Source organism: Hoplias malabaricus, chromosome 10 (assembly GCF_029633855.1).
Source record: "Hoplias malabaricus isolate fHopMal1 chromosome 10, fHopMal1.hap1, whole genome shotgun sequence".
Lineage (NCBI taxonomy): Eukaryota > Metazoa > Chordata > Actinopteri > Characiformes > Erythrinidae > Hoplias > Hoplias malabaricus.
In genome coordinates, this window is record NC_089809.1 from 19,948,057 (window position 1) to 19,966,199 (window position 18,143).

General features: G+C 38.9%; 1 protein-coding gene across 1 annotated transcript in view; it reads right to left on the reverse strand.

Annotated features, from left to right (window-relative positions):
• Window positions 1-1,765: 1,765 nt before the first annotated feature.
• Window positions 1,766-18,143, reverse strand: part of tgfbr1b (transforming growth factor, beta receptor 1 b) — a 58,763-nt gene continuing 42,385 nt past the window's right edge. The window contains exons 5-9 of the mRNA XM_066682830.1: window positions 17,411-17,578; window positions 13,376-13,532; window positions 10,220-10,344; window positions 9,751-9,881; window positions 1,766-2,518 (exon numbers count right to left, since the gene is read on the reverse strand). Coding sequence (XP_066538927.1) covers window positions 2,393-2,518; window positions 9,751-9,881; window positions 10,220-10,344; window positions 13,376-13,532; window positions 17,411-17,578 — 707 coding nt within the window. The 3' untranslated portion in view covers window positions 1,766-2,392. The remainder of the gene's footprint in view (window positions 2,519-9,750; window positions 9,882-10,219; window positions 10,345-13,375; window positions 13,533-17,410; window positions 17,579-18,143) is intronic.

Here is an 18,143-nt window from a genome sequence, read left to right on the forward strand (position 1 = left end):
GTTTGGCATTGAAGATTTGAATAGCTTGTGCATAAAAATGACTGTCAGCTGGCAGGACTCTCGAAATAAACATGCATGCTTATTCAGAGGCCTCCTTGGTCACTGGACGTTACTTACATTTCACTCTAAAGTGCCAAATAAAAAATACGACAGAAATAGACACTGAAAAGACGACGAGTTCAACTTGATTAACATGAGGTGCCATGCGTCGACAAGCATTACATCTTCAAAAACAGATGCTTTACAGGAAAAAGGAGCATTCCACAGTCATCCCGCTGAGCCAAATTCACTCTGGTATTCACGCTTTCAAACACGTTATTCAACCCTGCTTCGGAAAACAATATCTGAATATTTGCTTCCTGACCGCAAGCTCATTTGTGTGGCAATAAGGTACCCCTTCTTCCTCTACAGAAATATAAAAAGCTAAATTTTGGTGCTACATGTCAGTCTTCCTGTAAATATAATACCAACCTTAGTCTGTAACAATGATCATTTCATCTTTTCTTTTTTTTTTTTAAATACAAAACACAGAATGACCCCGATTCTATTGGTCCCTTAAGGCTTGCTCAAAATTTGAAGAAGTCAACAAGGTTTCTTTTGTTGTAATTTACATTCTACATGAAAAGTTGCCATAAAATGTTGGAAGATCTATGGCTTAGTAGATATCCGTTTGCTATATATTTAAATGAATTTACCCCACCATGTTTGCAACATAAAAAAACAACAAACAAATAAACAAAGCGCAAAAAATACATTTCTTTACAGGGCAACTTGAGTAATGCTGATGTGTTCAACTTCAAAATTCTGAAGGAGCCATACTGCTCTGAGTTTTTGTTTCTATTTTTCTTTTCAGTTTTCCACATAAAGTGACAGTTTGAGCGTCTATGAGAGTAGTTTTGTTTACTCAAATTGTAGCAACTGTCTGTCATACGCTTCACAAACTGTTTCAGTGAGCAACAGAACAGGCTGCATCAGAGGGAAAAAAGCCAGCTTGGCCACGTCGGATCCTGCAGAAATCTCTCCCCGAAAAAGAAAAAAAAACAATATGCAATTTCCATAGAGGTCGAGCAGGAGAACAATGTGGCCATCACTTGATCCCAAATCTATGTTCATCACCTTTTCAAAACAGGTCTGGTGGTCTACATTGGTGAGGATGAACTGAGGTCCGAGCTGGAACATCCCTCAATGCCACATCAAAGGTGGTATGGATGATGATGATGATGGTGGTGGTGATGGTGATGATGTTAAACAGAAGAAATGGCACCAGCAAGTTGTTGAGTGGCGGTCCCTTGTAAGCCTTCGCTCCGTGTGCATAAGAGAAACTAGAATCCACAGTGGACTCTTCTCTGAGCTCTCTGGCCTCGTTCTTAAATGTTCAGACCGTCGGCGAAGTTAAGGGACCGGCCCACATCATGAGGGAAGGTTGGTTTAAAGCAGTGGCACTTTCCGGTAACACCTGGCTTGGAGGGCATGGTTGTCATCGAAGCTGTTGAACAGTTGTAGTAGTAGCAGAACATTTAAGATAGAAAATAGATAGTATTTATCTATATTGCATATGTCGCAGCATGTTTGCCAAGACTGAATGAGGTCATGTCCAGTTTGTTGCCCAAAAAAAAGAGACCCTTATGACAAATAAGTTACACAAGGAGAAAAAAAGGAGAGGATAGAAAACAAGGTGCAAACTTAAAATAATAATAATTAAGGTTACCTGACTATTAAATAATTAATGTCAGGAAGCAAAAATAATAATGAAAAATTACACCAAACAAACAACAAAAACAAAACAAAAATAAAAAAAAACCCTCCATCTCACAGCACATCTTCAGTGAACCCAGCCCCGACTGGCAGAAGGCAAAACACAAGCAAGAATGCTGCCCACCTGCACAAGTTAAGACCTGCACAAAATGTCCTTAGTCACTGTCAGAATGTCTGGCGCTTTGCTTGAATATAAAACATCACAGGCTGCTCCAGATCGGGGCCATCGCAGACAGCACAGCGGCCAGGCAAGACAGAGGATGTGACCAAAATTGGGCATGTTTTTTGTTTTCTTTTTTTTTTTTTTTTTTTGTACCGCGGCATAAACGTCTGGACAGTGAGGCTGAAAAGGGTTTGCCTGCTCTGAAAGAGTCCATGGGTCTCAGTCTCAGATGCCCAAAGTGAGGTTTCAGCAGCTAGCCAAAGAAAAAGAAAGGGAAAAAGAAAAAAAAAACTAAAGAAAATCCAAACAAACCTTCATTCATAGTGCTCAAGTCCTCTCGCTCTGTCTTCAGCTGAGAGGACATAGAATTGTAATGCGATAACCATGGATAAGACAAATCAACGATGACCTTTATAATAAACATTTAAAAAAAAATGATACGATTCTAAAGTGAGTTGCTCCGGGGTCTGGGGTCTACATTTTAATGCCCTCCTGCTGACTGAGCTGGGATAGGGTCTTCTTGATCCGCAGAGCTGTGAGGCGGGCAGCTCCGTTAGCGTACCAGCATTCCCTCATGATCTTAGCCATCACACGCAGAGCCTAGAGAGAGACATAAAGATAAAGATATCAGAATTATCCAGGGGAGGAACCACTAAACAAATCTGGGCCTGCCTTAGAATGATTCAACTTAAGCAACAAAGGACTTGAGTGAGTGATTAAGGAATCACTGTCATTCCCTGTGTGAGATCATATTGCTCTTTCTATTAAAAGTGAATCTAATTTATAACAAAAATTCATTAATGTTTGTACTTATATCCTAAGACAACCTGTAAAATGTCACCCTATTTACTAAAGTGAACCAGAGCAGACACAGTCTTTCACTGGAAACCACATTTGTGTTCTTAAGCTAAATACAGACTAAATATAGTCTAACCCTGGCCCTATTACTGCAAGCCGTGTCCTGGAAATGTACATAATCAATTGTAATGTATTCATCAGTAAAGGCCTGTCAGTTCAGAATATATTAATATACATACTGTCGCTTTAGGAACTTTACAGGAAAAGGTAGGAAAAAAAATCTTCTTAACTCTCAATGGAAGTCAAAGTAAAAAAGACTTTATACCAAAACACGTTAAAGGGTTAAACATATTAACAAACGAGTGCTGAAGCCGACAGAGTTAATATCGACTGATGGAGAAGACAAAGCAAAGCAAGTATCCAGAGGTCTGGGGTTTAACAATGTAGATGTAGGTTCATTATTTGGAAAAAAACAGATCACTGTTGCACTTTCTAAATGATTATTAATGACTTTTAATGCAAATACAACATAATTAAGAATAATAATAAGCAGATTGTAAATCATTTATGAGTGTAGTCTTATTAAAAAACGGCACCTGTTTTTCATTGGTCAGCAGCAGTATGTAAATGCAGTTCATAATATAAAAATCTAATTAATTAACTAATTGCCATTCAATTTTTATTCAATGTAATAAAGCAAGTGTGGAGGCAGGATGGAAGTGCACACTGAATTCATTCCCCTAGTCCATAATACAAAAATCAACAGGCACTAAATATAGAGAGTAAAACCCGGAACTAAATGCCAGTTAAGAAACTGAAAACAGCCAGAAAACTTAGAAAGAATAGTCCTAACACGCTGACAAAAGAAACAAGAACATGGAAAGCAACAATGCATGGCAAACAAAGGGGTATTTTAAGTATGAGCACAGACGAGGAACACCTGGAAGAGATGACGAACGGGTGGGGCTCCTGACTAATCCGGGTGATAAAGAGGCAGGACCAGAGAGGAAACAATGTACAATGCAATCCTAGACATAAGATTAAGAAAAGGAAGCAGTGAAAGGACAAAGTAATTTGTTTTGGTGTTCTTCTCAATTCCTTCCTTATGAAGTTAGAGGCCACACTGCTCATGGCATGTAGCAGAGTCAGGGAAAAATTCAAATTAGTATTTTTATGTATTCATTGATTTCTGCTCTATGGATCATTAGTTTGAGAAAACTGAAAAGCTCACTGCTGACCTTACTTGAGTATATATTAATTGCTCTGCATTTAATTTGGCAAATGTTATACACTATGAGCATCATTTGAAAAGATTACTATACACTGCACTCCCAAATTACTGACCATTAGTAAAGAGTGAGAATGGGTAGGAAACATTGCCTTTGGTGTTTATCAGGCTGATCCTGAACTGACAATCCTGAAGAAGGTCAGAACAGATCAGATCAATGGATATAAATAAATATAGCTGCAGACCGCACAGAATCATCGCACAATAAATAAATAAAAGAATTTCCTAACAGTTTGAACCATGATGTATCAGGCGGGTAGAGACCACAATCGTACTGCCATGTCACAAGCTCAGAGCTGTCATCAAATCAAAAGTTTGATACAAATTAGACAAAAATAGCAACAAATTCCAAATGCAGTTGGATGTGCTCAATTTGATTAAAGTCAGAACAACAGTGATCTGGGTTCACACAGCAAATGGCTAAGTGCCCAAACTATTAACCTTCTGCAGCGACCACCAGACTTTTGACCCAAAAGCCTTTGAAAACCAGCAGAATGAGCTAAACAGAAAACTCCAAATGCATGGTCCAATACTTCTAATAGGTTTAGAAATTAGGTACGGAGGAATGGCCTCAAGTCATTTAATGCAGTGGTTCCCAAAGTGGGGGTGGGCAGCAATTGCAGTGGGGTGTAGCAAGGCAAAGGTATACACACTATATGCGCGTCCTTTGTAATAATCCTACTGCGAATGTGGTTTATCACTTTATTTTGTTCAATATGAAATTGTAGTTTTGTATGAATTATATTTAAAATAACTTTCAGTGGAGCCTGGAAGCAAAAGACATGTACATATTTATTACATATTTGTTATGTTTATCTACAAAAATGGGGGCAGAGCAGTACATTTTGGCAAACCAATGACTGAATGTATTGTTGGGCTCCGGACCCCACCACGACCCTGAACTGGATAAGGGTTATAGACAATGAATGAATGACTGCTTTTAATTAAGATATTTTTAACACTCCCAGGTACACAAATAATGTACAAACCCAGGTTCCGAAAACTATAGAATATTTTGTAAAATGTAAAAAAAAAAAACATTAACTGACTAAACTACAAAGAACAGATTTCCAGTGTTCTCACTCAACAACCTTTTAAAATTTTATTTACATATTTATCGTTACACTTATATAGTGCCTTTGTAGAAACCAAAGGAATGCTTTACAATCAGCACTCAACATTCAATCTACACACACACTGGCAAGAAGCGGCAGCCAAACGCGCACAGAATACTCTAACAAAGAACGACTGTCCGTCTGGAGGACTGCATCGGACTAGGGATTCACCCAGGACAGAGCGCCAATCCATATCTGGGCATAGAAACACTCACTCCCACACACAGACATTCATTCACATACACACTCATTCACTCATACACCAGGAAAGTTATTAGTGAAGTCAGTTCACCTTACCTCCATGTTTTTGTTTTGCTTGGTTTTTTGGACTTGAAACTTGATAGTATTATAAACAAATGTAGAATTTGGTGCCAGCAATACACTCCAAAAAAAGTGGGACGGGGCAAAATAAAATTTTATAGAAAATACATGTCATACTGTTTTAAATGTAGCATTACATTCTAAGCAGGGGAATATAACGCATATAAAAAAGGCTCAGTCTTTGCAAGCAAAAATAAGCTGTTGTTTATTACTTCATGTCAGTTGAGATTATTTTTTAATATTTCAAACGGAACATTTTTTCTATGTGATGCTGTAAATAATTTCGATCTTTTATCATCTACTATACTTGATACTGACAATAGATTTAGGAAACCTGGAGAGATACCAGTCCGTGTAAGGTAAAGCTGACTGCCATTTTTGAATGAGCATGACCTTCTAATCCTCAGATGGCACTGCTTAAAGAGATATCATACTACACTAGTAACTACAGCCACATGTGCTTAGGAGTAATAATAAAAAAAAACAGAGTCCACAACTGCATCAAGGCTTGCAGGCGAAAAGACTTTTATGCAAAGAAAAAGTGATACATCAATTCATATGTGGAGTTCTCTGGGTCCAAGCTCATCTCAGGTGGCATAACCTTGTGCTCTAGTCGAAGGAACTTTTGTTACAATTTGATTTAATGAAAAAACAATAATGGCACGTTCCAGGCTAATGACGAAAGGAACCATCTACACTGTTATCTCAAGGTATGAGGTTAGGGGGTGAGGTACAGAGTGACCACAGCATGGGTGACTTGCACATGTGAAAACTTTCCACTGATGCGAAGGCAAAGTTAGTTTTTTAGAGAGACTTATGCTGCCGCCAAGCTGACGTCTTATCCTGGGTAGTCTGTTTCAGCAAGATAATGCCAGGCCTGTTTTGGCGTTACAACAATATGGTTTCATAGACAGACTGTGTGCTTAACTGAGTTGCCTGAGGTCCAGATCTGTCTCCTATGGTGCATTATGAAGGGGAGAATCAGGCAATGATAACAGAGGACTGTTGTGCAGCTGAAGTTTTGTATCAAGCCAAAATGCTATTTGTATCCTCAGTTCCTAAATGATTAAATAGTGTAATTAACAGGGAAGTCATGTAACACAGTGGTAAACATGCCTCTGTCCCAACTTTCCTAGAGTGTGTAAAAACATGATCATATGTGTTTTGTCAGTAAGAATTTCAAATGACAACTTCTTATTTTTATTTGCACTTTAAAATATATTCCAGCTTTTCTGGAAATGGGGTTTGTAAATTCAATAACTAATTTCAGACTTAAAATTTAGACAGGTGATTATATTTAAACAAATGCCAGAGCTGTCTGACTAGCCTTCAACTCACTGCAAATACATCCCATAATTCCAGAACCCCATACTCATTTTTGGTTTAAACCTCAAACACTTTCAGTACGTAAAATGAATCTTTCATGGATCAATAACATCAAGGTTTGAATAACACGATCTTCTGATTATTGTAAGAATAATATAAAACATGTCCAGAAACACCACGGCTAAACTTCTAAAAGTATGTAGAATGTATTCGAATTCCACTCATAGTGGTGATTCTGGAGCAAGTAACTGGCCCTGTGTCATCCATTATGGAATAAAGGCAGAACAGAGGTCCCTGAAAGATAAAATAAACCTTACTAACGCTCCTCACCCCTAGCAAATATTTTCCATAACATTGGAAATCAAATTAGGCTTGTCTGGTTTCAGATTAAAGGCTGTGCTGATGACTAACATGTTACAGTAACAACAACAACACCGTTATAATGAATAGACTTTGTTCTGCCTGGGCAGATGCATTTTATTCTTCACCAATTAACACACTTGGAGCAAGCAGCATTCATTCAATAAAATTTTTAATGCGTCATGTCCTTGCCCATTTAAAAATGCAAAACAGTGAAGAAAGTATGCACCACTGAAATGCTTTAAAAACGGGACAGGAAAAGGTAAAAGGGAATTTGGATTCTTCCTGATGAGTTCAAGCCAGTATTTTAGCCGTGGGCATGCAAAAAGTATACTTCAGTTTTAAAATGTGTTTAATTTCCTGTTAAAATTACATTAAGTAGAAGATAATTCTGAAGAAAAAGTCCAAATGAAAAAAAAAAAACGAAAAAAAAAAAACTATAAAACATTATAAATGTGAAGTATATTACAAATATAGACACAATGCTTGTCCTGTATGTTTGTGGGAGGGGGGATTAATTATTTCATGCTGAAAATGGATGTATCTTGTACGTCATCTGCATGGGAAATCAAATAAATTGAAGGCGCTCTCTGACTTGTACGTGGGATTACAGCAAAAAAAGGTTAAGCATGTATTCCGGTTTCTGGGAATTAAAGCTTTTTGAGTCATACTTGACATGTTGCAACACCTGGCCAGAATTTTAAAACATGGGTTAAATTTAGTATGAGCTCCTTGGAGAGGTCATTATAAAGCAAACCTTTTTCCACTGTGGTGCTGTTCTGAAAAATCAGCCCTGGTGAAGCCCGGGGTGCAGCCCTGTCTGTAGGAGGAGGTCTTGGGCTGGACAATACAGCCAGGTCACGGCTCAGAAATCAGTACGCATGCAAAGGAGGTGGAGTTTACATCCGGATCGGTAAACACAAGCGGAATGCCAATGCGCCATCTGTTTCCATTACTCCACTAAACACAGCACACGTTCTCAGCTCCAGAGGTTGACTCACAACCCACAAACACCGCAGTACAATAAAGTCATCTCTCTCAGCTCATTTGTGGAAGAATAAGAAGGAGAGCAAATGCGGTGTGTTAGCTTGTTCGACACTGTGTGAGTGCGCCTCTTGAAAAACGAATGGCAGCGATCTTGGCCTAGCAGACGCAGATTAGATTAGAGAATTGCATTATAGCGCATCAGGCCTAATCTAATTGTGTCACTTCCCGCGTAATAAAAAGGACACCAATAAAAGTGGAGCGGAGAGCACGCCTGCTGCTGGCTTGATAGATGGGAGATGGCAGAGGAAGGAAACCTGAGAGAGCTGAAAAGGCAGCACACTTTCTCTCGCGCCGTTCCCCTGGGGACTGCGGTTTTGGCTCAAACAGAAGAGCAGCATCTCCAATGACAGTGCAGAACACACATGTGGGAATTTCAATTGGATCGGAATTGGAGATCCGAGATTCCACAATGCCGTGTCCCCTGGGAGAGGCAGCTCCACCGCCTAGAAGCCATGATACCGTGATTACAATGGCCATACACCTCAGCACAAATATACAGCTGAAGTATTAATGTAGATGCCGACACGTCTATAGACTCGAGTTCTAAGCTGGTTTTCTCTGGGAGGAAAAATGAGCAGTGTTCCTGAAATATATCCTATCCCTCCAACATGGTAAACTGGAATATTCTAGTATTGAATATCAGATCCTTTGTATCATTCAAGTCAAGTCAAGTCATATCAAGTCAATAGGCTGTAAAAATGTTAATACTGTAATGCATAGCACTTCAGAAAATGATTTAAATAAACAAATATTGTAATTAAAACACATACTGTAAAACACAATCGTCTGTTGTTTTCAAAAAGTTATTAATATGTTGAACAAATCAGAAGAACAAATTTGCTTTCTGGTTTGTCTCTGCACTGCGGCCAATGAATTCATTCATTGATTAAATTTAATCAGCAGCAACTGATTTAATTAAATGAAGAATTAATTAGATAAACTAGGTCTTGGAAGGTAATTGTAAATACTGAGCGTCCTTAAAGGCATCCCTGGAAACAGATAAACAAACACATGCATAAAATATAAAGGCATTGTTTATTTATTTATTTATTTTTTATGAAATGCTTACTTTCCAGATAAATGACTTCGCATATAAATTACGCAAAATACCAGAGACTTGCCTGTTACCATATAATATCGTCCATACCACAAACAAGCGAACACCTTGTTGCCAGCCCTATGCTAATTAAATGCCAAACTATTTAAATTATGTCAAATAATTTAAATTTCAAAGAATATTCAAACAATAGTTTCCCCCAAGACAAATATGATTTTATAATGAATTACATAAAAGTTGTGCATATTGAATATTATTGGATTCATTGGCAAATACAAATACTAAGCCTTCTCCAGTTCTCTGTGGCACTACTGTCTATAGGTGGAATTGGAAATAACACTAACCAAATCACCCACAATGCTAATGTACTACATCCTACTGGAATGGCAGTGTGTATTATATGAATGTTACAAAACATTATAGTGTGTGAATTAAAAAATATATATTTATTGGCTGATTGAGACAAATGAGAATCACCTCTGCTATTCAAAAACAACAGAAAATGCAGAGAAACACGTACCTCACAGCTCTGCCACCTGTTGGGAATGTTGGGGCGTAACTTCTGCTCACACACCACTTTTCTCATTTCCTCCACCGAGGGATCTGATTGCACCAAGTCATAATATGGCAGCTGGTAGTCTTCATGAATGCCTGAGGAAAACATGTGTTACGTCAAAACAACAACAAAAAAAAATCATACCTATTTAACACATGCTGGTCACAAGTGCACTTAGGCTTAAGAAAAAACCCTACAACATCTAAATGTGTCAGTGCTTTACATTTATTCCATATATGATGCAATGTTAAAATAGATAACAACAGAAATGTGCATAAACATTCCCATATCTACTGTACTCACTTTGCTTAACACGCAATTCAATCCATACAGAAATGGATAGATCAAAGGTACACAGGAGGAACATAATCTGCCTAATATACCACCAAACTAATGCAGTAAAATTAAAATGGACTGATTTTAGCTGAGGTACCTCCAATAGAGCATCTGCTTGCAATTTCCCAGAACACCAAGCCCATGGCGTAGATATCTGCTCTCTTGAATGACTCAAAATGTTTCATATTTATTGAATCATCAAGTACCTCTGGGGCCATATACCTGTTGGGAAACAGTTGGGAAAAACTAACTGAAACAGAAAACACAAATGTTGCTTATCAGATTTAAATGCTGCACTTATGATTATGGAAATGTGGCAAACATCTGATTCAGAAATAAATGTGCCCTTGGGGTCACCTTAAGCTCATTTTAAAATAAAAATAAATAAATAATTAAAAAATGTGGAAACTCATTTGGCTCTGCTGCTGTTCAGAAAAGTAGAAGAATTGGCAGAACCGTGATTGATTGTGTGTTTTCCTGTGCACATTGTACCGTCAAGTATAATTAGTTCTGAATCTAATTAAAAACAACAGGGTAAAAACAATATGCTTTTTTGCAAATGCCTGTAAACAAACAATCTCTGTTCCACAGTCCATGAGTCAGAGAGACGAAGCCTTTCGGAAGCAAATCTTGAGAGTAGATTGCACTTGAGAGTATGAGTGCTCTGTTCCAGTGGCACTGGGGGTGGGAGTGTAAGGAAAAGAGATAACAGCTAGGCTCTACTGCCATTCCTCTGTGGTCTTTCACAGGAAGGAATGGTGTTAGCTGTCCTAATCTCCCCAGTTATTCAGAGGAGGGTAAAGTCAGAGCCCACAGCCTGATTAATCCGAACAGACTCCAGGGCCTGGCAAGGTGCAGCGTGGGACCTAAGCCCAGGCAGTGGCGGGATATCCCATGATGCCTAAGCCCTGCAGGGAAATGATGGGGCACTGCCAGACTCCTTTGAGGCCTCTCAGAGACTAATCACAGCATCATCTTGATATGAACTGAGAACTGCTCTGCATTTCACAGCATTTAAGTAAGCCTTCTGTACCCTCCTTACAAAGGGGAGAGTGGGGCTCGACAATAATTCAATATCAATATATATCGCAATATATAATGTTTCAATAACAATATGATTTTTAAACACACATTCAATATTTCAATATAAATTATTTACAACATTACAGGGTGATGTCCAGTTCACTGCCCTCAAGTAAAATAAAAAATTAGTTTAAATATATTAATATTGACAAAGCCAAGAGGTTTCTCGATATTACGTTGATGTCATGTAGCTTGTTTGTTGTGGGCAGCCTCCTCCCAGTCTGTCGGTTTCCTCCCACAGTCCAAAACACATGTTTTTGGTAGGTGAATTGGCTGTGTTCAAGGTGCATTTTTGTGAGTGTTTAAGGAAAAACATGAGTGTGTAATGCCCTGTGATAGATCACGCCCTGTCCAGGGTGTGTTTCTGCTTAGCACTTAATGGTTCTGGGAAGACACTCTTAAAAACAAATAATTCCTTTACATATTTAGTATTAAAAAGTTCAAAATATTCTCCACCTTCACCAGTGGGGCCTCAGCTCAGAGATGGCCAGTCCACAGTGCGGATAACAACAGCAGCATATATCTTCTTCTTCTCAGTAGTGTGTTTGGGGTTGTCTTGCTAAAACATGTCTTATTTTAGTACAAATTGTTCGTATTTATTTGTACTCATGTTTCAATATTCATCTTTCAAAAACAAGTGACCAGCTTCCCACGTTGTTGCACAGCCTTAAACTCCATGTTCCACCATGTTCCACTGAGTGTCTTTCAGTGCTTGATCAATATTCACAGTGATGAACAGCACAATGATGCATTTTAACATCTTTACAATGTTTTACAATGGCTTTCTTCAGAAAGCAGCTTGAAGATGTAAAATAAATGAGTGCCCTGAGGTCTGGCCATAACCTTGGCACACACTGGAGCTGCAGATTCAACAACTGGGCAAGAGAGTTCTTTTGGCTTCTTTCAGGGGTCACCAAGGGCCTCCCACGGCTTCGTTATTTCAGAGTCAGGCCATTACAGCAAAACAGGAGGCAAGATAAAAGGCCGGGACCTGGCCGCGTGTCTCAAACTGCAACTCCTGACCCTAGCACTGTCCACTGCTTTGCCAATGCCCAAGACACACTAAACCATCTAACAATGATGGAATTAAGTCATTTTGATTATTTGCTCCCACGGGTTCATCCGCACAAGGACTTTCAAAATAACTAAAGGAACAGAAACAGATAAGGAGCATACACTGATTAAAATCTTCAGCTGCAGCTCTGCTGCTAAACTTTTGGTGGTGAAACCATGCTGAAAAAATCCTTTCATTGAAAAGGTGAAAAATAATTATATTTTCAGCTCTGTGTGAGCAGTCAGGTGTATATACGCATGAGTGTGTGTGAGTGTGAGTCTCTCGCGCTGGCCTCTGCAGTGGAGAGAAGGCGTATTTGTATGAGCTGTGGGTTTCCGTGTGGTGACTCACACACATTGGCTGCTGTAGCTATTTCACTCCAGCCTGGATCAGACGGACGATGGCCTGGAGCTCAAGCTGTACTATAACTCATTCATTAACTACTGCTTTGAAAGCAATTGAAAACCACTGAGAGTAAGAATGGCTTCACAGAGGGGTAAAGAGGTGTGTTTGAACCACATTAGCTACACCAGAGGTGTCCAGTTCCAGGCCTGGAGTCCAGTACACTTTGGTAATTTCCCCACTCAAACACTCTTGGAGTAAAGGGTCAATCAGGTGTTTGAGAAGGGAAATCACCACAGTGTGCTGGTCTGTACTTCAAATTTAAATGTATATATATATATATATATATATTACTCTCACATAAATTCAATATATATTACATCAACACAATTACTGACAGAACTAGGCAAATGGGCAAAGGAGTTGGTGTAGTACATGTTATGTGTGGAAATTATATACACATCCGAATAAAGCCCTGCTTCTCAGTCCTGGTCCTATTCATTTATTATAGATTCTTTTGCTCCTGATCTCACCTGATGCAACTAATGAGCTAATTAACAGCCCTTTCTGAAGTAGAACTGGGTGTGATGGAGCAAAGAGAAAACCACAAGATGCAGGGCAGTGGCCCACAAGGACCAGGATTGAGTTCCTAATTTTAATGGATCCCTTTTTCAGTGTTGGCTTTGGTCACCACAAATACAACCCGCACAGGGGATGAAGGAAATAAAGGATGGCAGTAAGTGTGTCCGAAGACCTTAGGAACACTCATATTACCTCTTGGTGCCCACTCGGTGGTTGGGGGCAATATCAATAGTGTCCGTGGCCGAGTCGTGGCGCACAGCCAAGCCAAGGTCTGCGATGCAGCAAGTGCCATTCTTCTTAACCAAGATGTTCTTAGATTTCAGATCCCTATGTGCGATAGCCGGCTTGCCTGGAAGCACAAAGGAAGGTGGGATATTAGATAGAGGTTTAAGGTGACAATATATTAGGTGTACAAATATGTTTTATTGTAATTCAATATTAAATTATTCTCCTGCTCTTTTTATGGCACCTTGTTTTGGAGTATTAAAAATGACCTAAAAAATAAGCATTAATATTCTACATTCACACTCACTAATGTTGAATCTATAGACCAATACATAAACCAATTATAAATCATATAAATCATCTAAACCAAAACTCACACATTCAAGATTTGGATACGATATTATCTCCAAGAACAGAACAAATCAATGCACATGCTTTTGAAGCACTTATTACTTGATGGAACTCAGTGATGAATAAATTCATCTTGCTTGCCATTTTCAGCTAATTTTCTAACCATTTTTGTTGAATAATATGACAACTGTTATTTTTAATACTATACTAACAGCTACCATAAAATGACAAAAGAAATGCGGTTATATGTTATTAAAAATAACATTTTAAACCGTATTTGTAAAGCTACCTCTAAAAATCATGATATTCTGTTATTATAGATTTATTGTATATATAGAAATCATGGTATTATTATATAGAAATCATGATATCTATTATTAGATATCAGTAACTATTGATAATATTTATATGGATTTCATGACGCTATGCTTTAAGTCTGAGTTGTATTTTAAACCCTGAAGGCAGAATATAAAATAAGTAAAAACAAAGATGTAAATTAAAATATACATTCGGAGGACACTTTTCATTGGCATGTTCATTCAACAGTCAACAAGCCGGTATAAAGAATATGAACTATTTAAGACACAAAAAGACTACAGAGTACCTTTAGTATCTTTGTTGCTAAATACAGGATTGAAGATTAAAACTAATTGTCATTACCCCAAATACACAATATTGTTGTTGAAAGTGGATTACAGATGTGAAAAGAAACTAAGGAAGCAAGCCTAAATCAACAGGTAGAAGCAAAAGCTTGTCAGTTTCATGGCTGTGCTATATGAAATGTTAACAGTAAAGCTGCATCATGGTGAGTGGAAATAGACAGGAAGGCCTTGAGGAGCGGAGAGAAAGCGTGAGGGCTAGACTGACTCTAGTGGTGCACTGCAGCTACTGGGCGTGCTGCGAGGAACTACGGAGATTTACAACACCTTCACATACAGGAGACAGAGAATCCAGCCTCGGATCACACATACACACACAAACATTCAATAAATTGGACATGCAACACACACACACACTGCGACCCTGAGGAGGCATTCGTAGTGTCAGTATGAGCTAAATAAATGGTTTCATTATTGCTGGCAGACTTGCCAACACTCCTTCCTGGTCCAGCACAGAGTGTGTGTGAATGGAACAGTCTGCAGTCACACCAGGAAAACATGCAACACAGTCTAACAGGAACAGCATGGCAATCATCTTCACCTAAAATTATTTTAATGCTCCCTGCCCTAGCGTGACATATTTGCTTGAGGAAATGAAATAATATGTCTAAAGGAAACATGTTTTTTTTTCTTTTTTGTGGATAAAATGAATGGCTTGGCAGAACTGTTGCGCAACAATTAGTGTTGTGAGTTCAATCTCCGCCTTGGGTCACTGTCAGTGAGAAGTGTGGTGTGTTTTCCCTGTGTGTGTGTGGGTTTCTTCCCGGTGCTCTGTATTCTTCCCAGAATTTGTAGAATAAAAACGCATGCTGGTAGGTGAATTGGCTATTGAAACATGTCCATCGGCATTGGTGTGTGAGTGAATGTGTGAGTATGCAATGGACCAGCGCCTGCCTTGTGCCCACCAGGACCTTGAAGAGGATGAAGCGGTTACAGAAAATGAATGAATTAATGATTGGCATCTCAGTGTGCCCTATAGAAAGTGGTCTTTTAAAGCCTCGTTGTTCTCCAACCCTGCAGTGTTACAGAACATTACGTCTCAATTTAACGGTTATGAGGAAGACATACCAAACAAAAATAAAGAAAATTAATGTATTGATGTAATGCTTGTAAACAGTAAATGGTAAATATTCTAGACCAATCTCTCTGGCCCAGAATAAAGAAGTCCCTCAGTCACATCTTAGCAAATAGTCCATTACAAGCATGTCTCACATATGTTTCTCAAGACTTCCTGTTATTAAAGTATTGCTGAAGAAATGGGGCCTTTTCCCCATAATGATGGTCATGCTCTCAGTTCTAGAGAAAGCATGCTGTCTGGCTGAGGATGAAGCAGCAGTTCAACAGTGGAGAACCGCTTAATTAACATCTGTTAAGCATTCACACACAGACAGTGCCCTACAAAGATCAGACCGGGACTCATAGTAAAAGAGTCAGGAGCCAAAACGTTGCTTTAGTCTTGCCCTGTTCTATTACCAAAGAGGAAATTTCACTTGTAAGTGTAATGGGTTCCTTACAATATCTGTAACTACATCTACGGTGGACAGTAAGACAGTATGATAGTTTCCATGATAAACTGCCACAAGAAAAGGTTATGCACATATTGTACAAGGGCACTGTAACTACTTGCAAGGCAAATATGTATATACATAAAAACAACAACACTGTACCCATAGTCTTTCACAGTATTTAAATTTGCCTGGGTACTGGGTCTTCTCAAACCTCATAAATATTGAGATACATACTCAGCACTGTAAAAACACCTTCAAATGTCATAATATCTGTATCACATCATCTACCATTTGCTGGATTTTACTTTAGAATAAAAAGGCCAGATTTAGACAGGTTAGATTAGTTTCCTCTGGGTGCTCTGGTTTTCCTCCAAAAACACACATTGGTAGATGGATTGCGTCCATAGGTGTGAGTGTGTGAGTGAATGTGTAAGTGTATGTAGCCCTGTGAAGGACTGGTGCCCCCTCCAGGGTGTGTTCCTGTCTTGCGCCCAGTGATTCCGGGTAGGCTCCGGACCCACCGTGACCCTGAACTGAACAAGCGCTTACAGATAATGAATGAATGCATGAATAAATGAACGAGGATTAAAAGCAGAACGTGGAAAGTGTTGATTGCCCGATTGCATTGGGTCCCTAAAACTAGACTGGGGAGTGAGACATTAGGTAGTACAGCAAACCTCAAGTTTACACACACCCAGGAACCATTTTCTAATTCAAAAATATGGCCATTCCAGCCTGTATTTGTTTGAATTCCTGTTTTGACTGGATGAGATTTTCTTCTGTTCTCTAGATTGAATGGTAAAAGTTATTACTCTTTTAGAAAATAAGCAAGTATTTAAGCATACCAAGTCATTATTAATGTTTTATGGATCTAAGACATTATTTTGCCACAATATTTCTAATAGTAGAGAAAATGAGTAATGAGTAATAGGGGATGTTTCAGGACCTGTTCCTTTTCAACTGGATGAATGAGCTAGACTTGAGCTCCTTGCCAAGTTTGGACATGTATGGATAAAGTCCTGTTTAATTTCACTGAACATATGTAAGTTGTTTGGAAATCTATGACGCTGAACTTGTGGTGCCACAAAATCAACACAATCCCCACACAAAGAAACAAAAAACACATTACAGGGGATGAATGTCCAAGAGTTGTTGTATGTGCTTTAAAAAGATAAAAAAAACAATTATGAAACAAAAAGCAGAATTGGAGCAGAATGTGCACGTTACAATCAGAATCATCAGAACTTTGATGTTATTTTGAATTTTGACTATATTCAAATATTATTTTACTTAAAAAATATTTTTAATTGTTAATTTCTTAATGTCACTACAGCTGTGCTGCATCTATTTCATTTGTTGTGATTTGGCTTGCTGTGTTCTCGGAAACAACATTTCTTTATTCCTTTTTTCCGCTGTTCTGCAGACAACAACAGCAACAGCTTCAGCTGTGGAGGAAATACAGCAGACAGGTGTTGACCCCTTACCTTGTGTTCCTACGATCTCCATGTGCAGGTGGGCCAGGCCGCTGGCCGTGGACAGAGACAGTTTGATCATGCCTTCCACTGTAACAGTGTATCTGTTCAGGTAATCAAACAGAGAGCCATGCTCGTGGTAGTCCGACACCAGCCACAGCTGGGTCCAAGTCCCATTATCTGAAAGAGTGAAAAAGACACAGAGAAAGACAGTGAGAGATAGATTGATTAATGGACAGAGTAAATAACAGCCCTGCTCACGGCCATGGAACTCCAGATGGCTAGTGTGATCTCAAAGCAGCTGGGCTGACTCCTAACAGAGCCCTGGTCTTCCATAAACACACTTATTCTCCACCACATACACACTTTCACTCCTCCCCACACTCTACAAACTTCCAAACAAATCGCAAATACAATAACTGCCAAGTCTCTCTGTAAACACTGCTCTCTGCTTATTGCAAAAGCTTTTCTGTTCCAGGCTCCGACTACCCACACCCCACCCTCTCCCCCTAGCTCCCATTACGCAAAACTACAAGGGACGTCGATAAACTTTCCAGGTAAACTCTTTCGCAAACTCAGGGCTGAACCGTGAGAGCCAAAAAACTTTCAAATGCCTCTTCTTGCTCAATTAACTCTGTCAGAAGCTAAACAAAAGCTATAACCAGTGTTCTACAGCCGGAGCTCTGGGAATGATTAAGACAAAGTGGAGGCAAAACAAAATGCAAAATAGATTTGTGTGATTCAA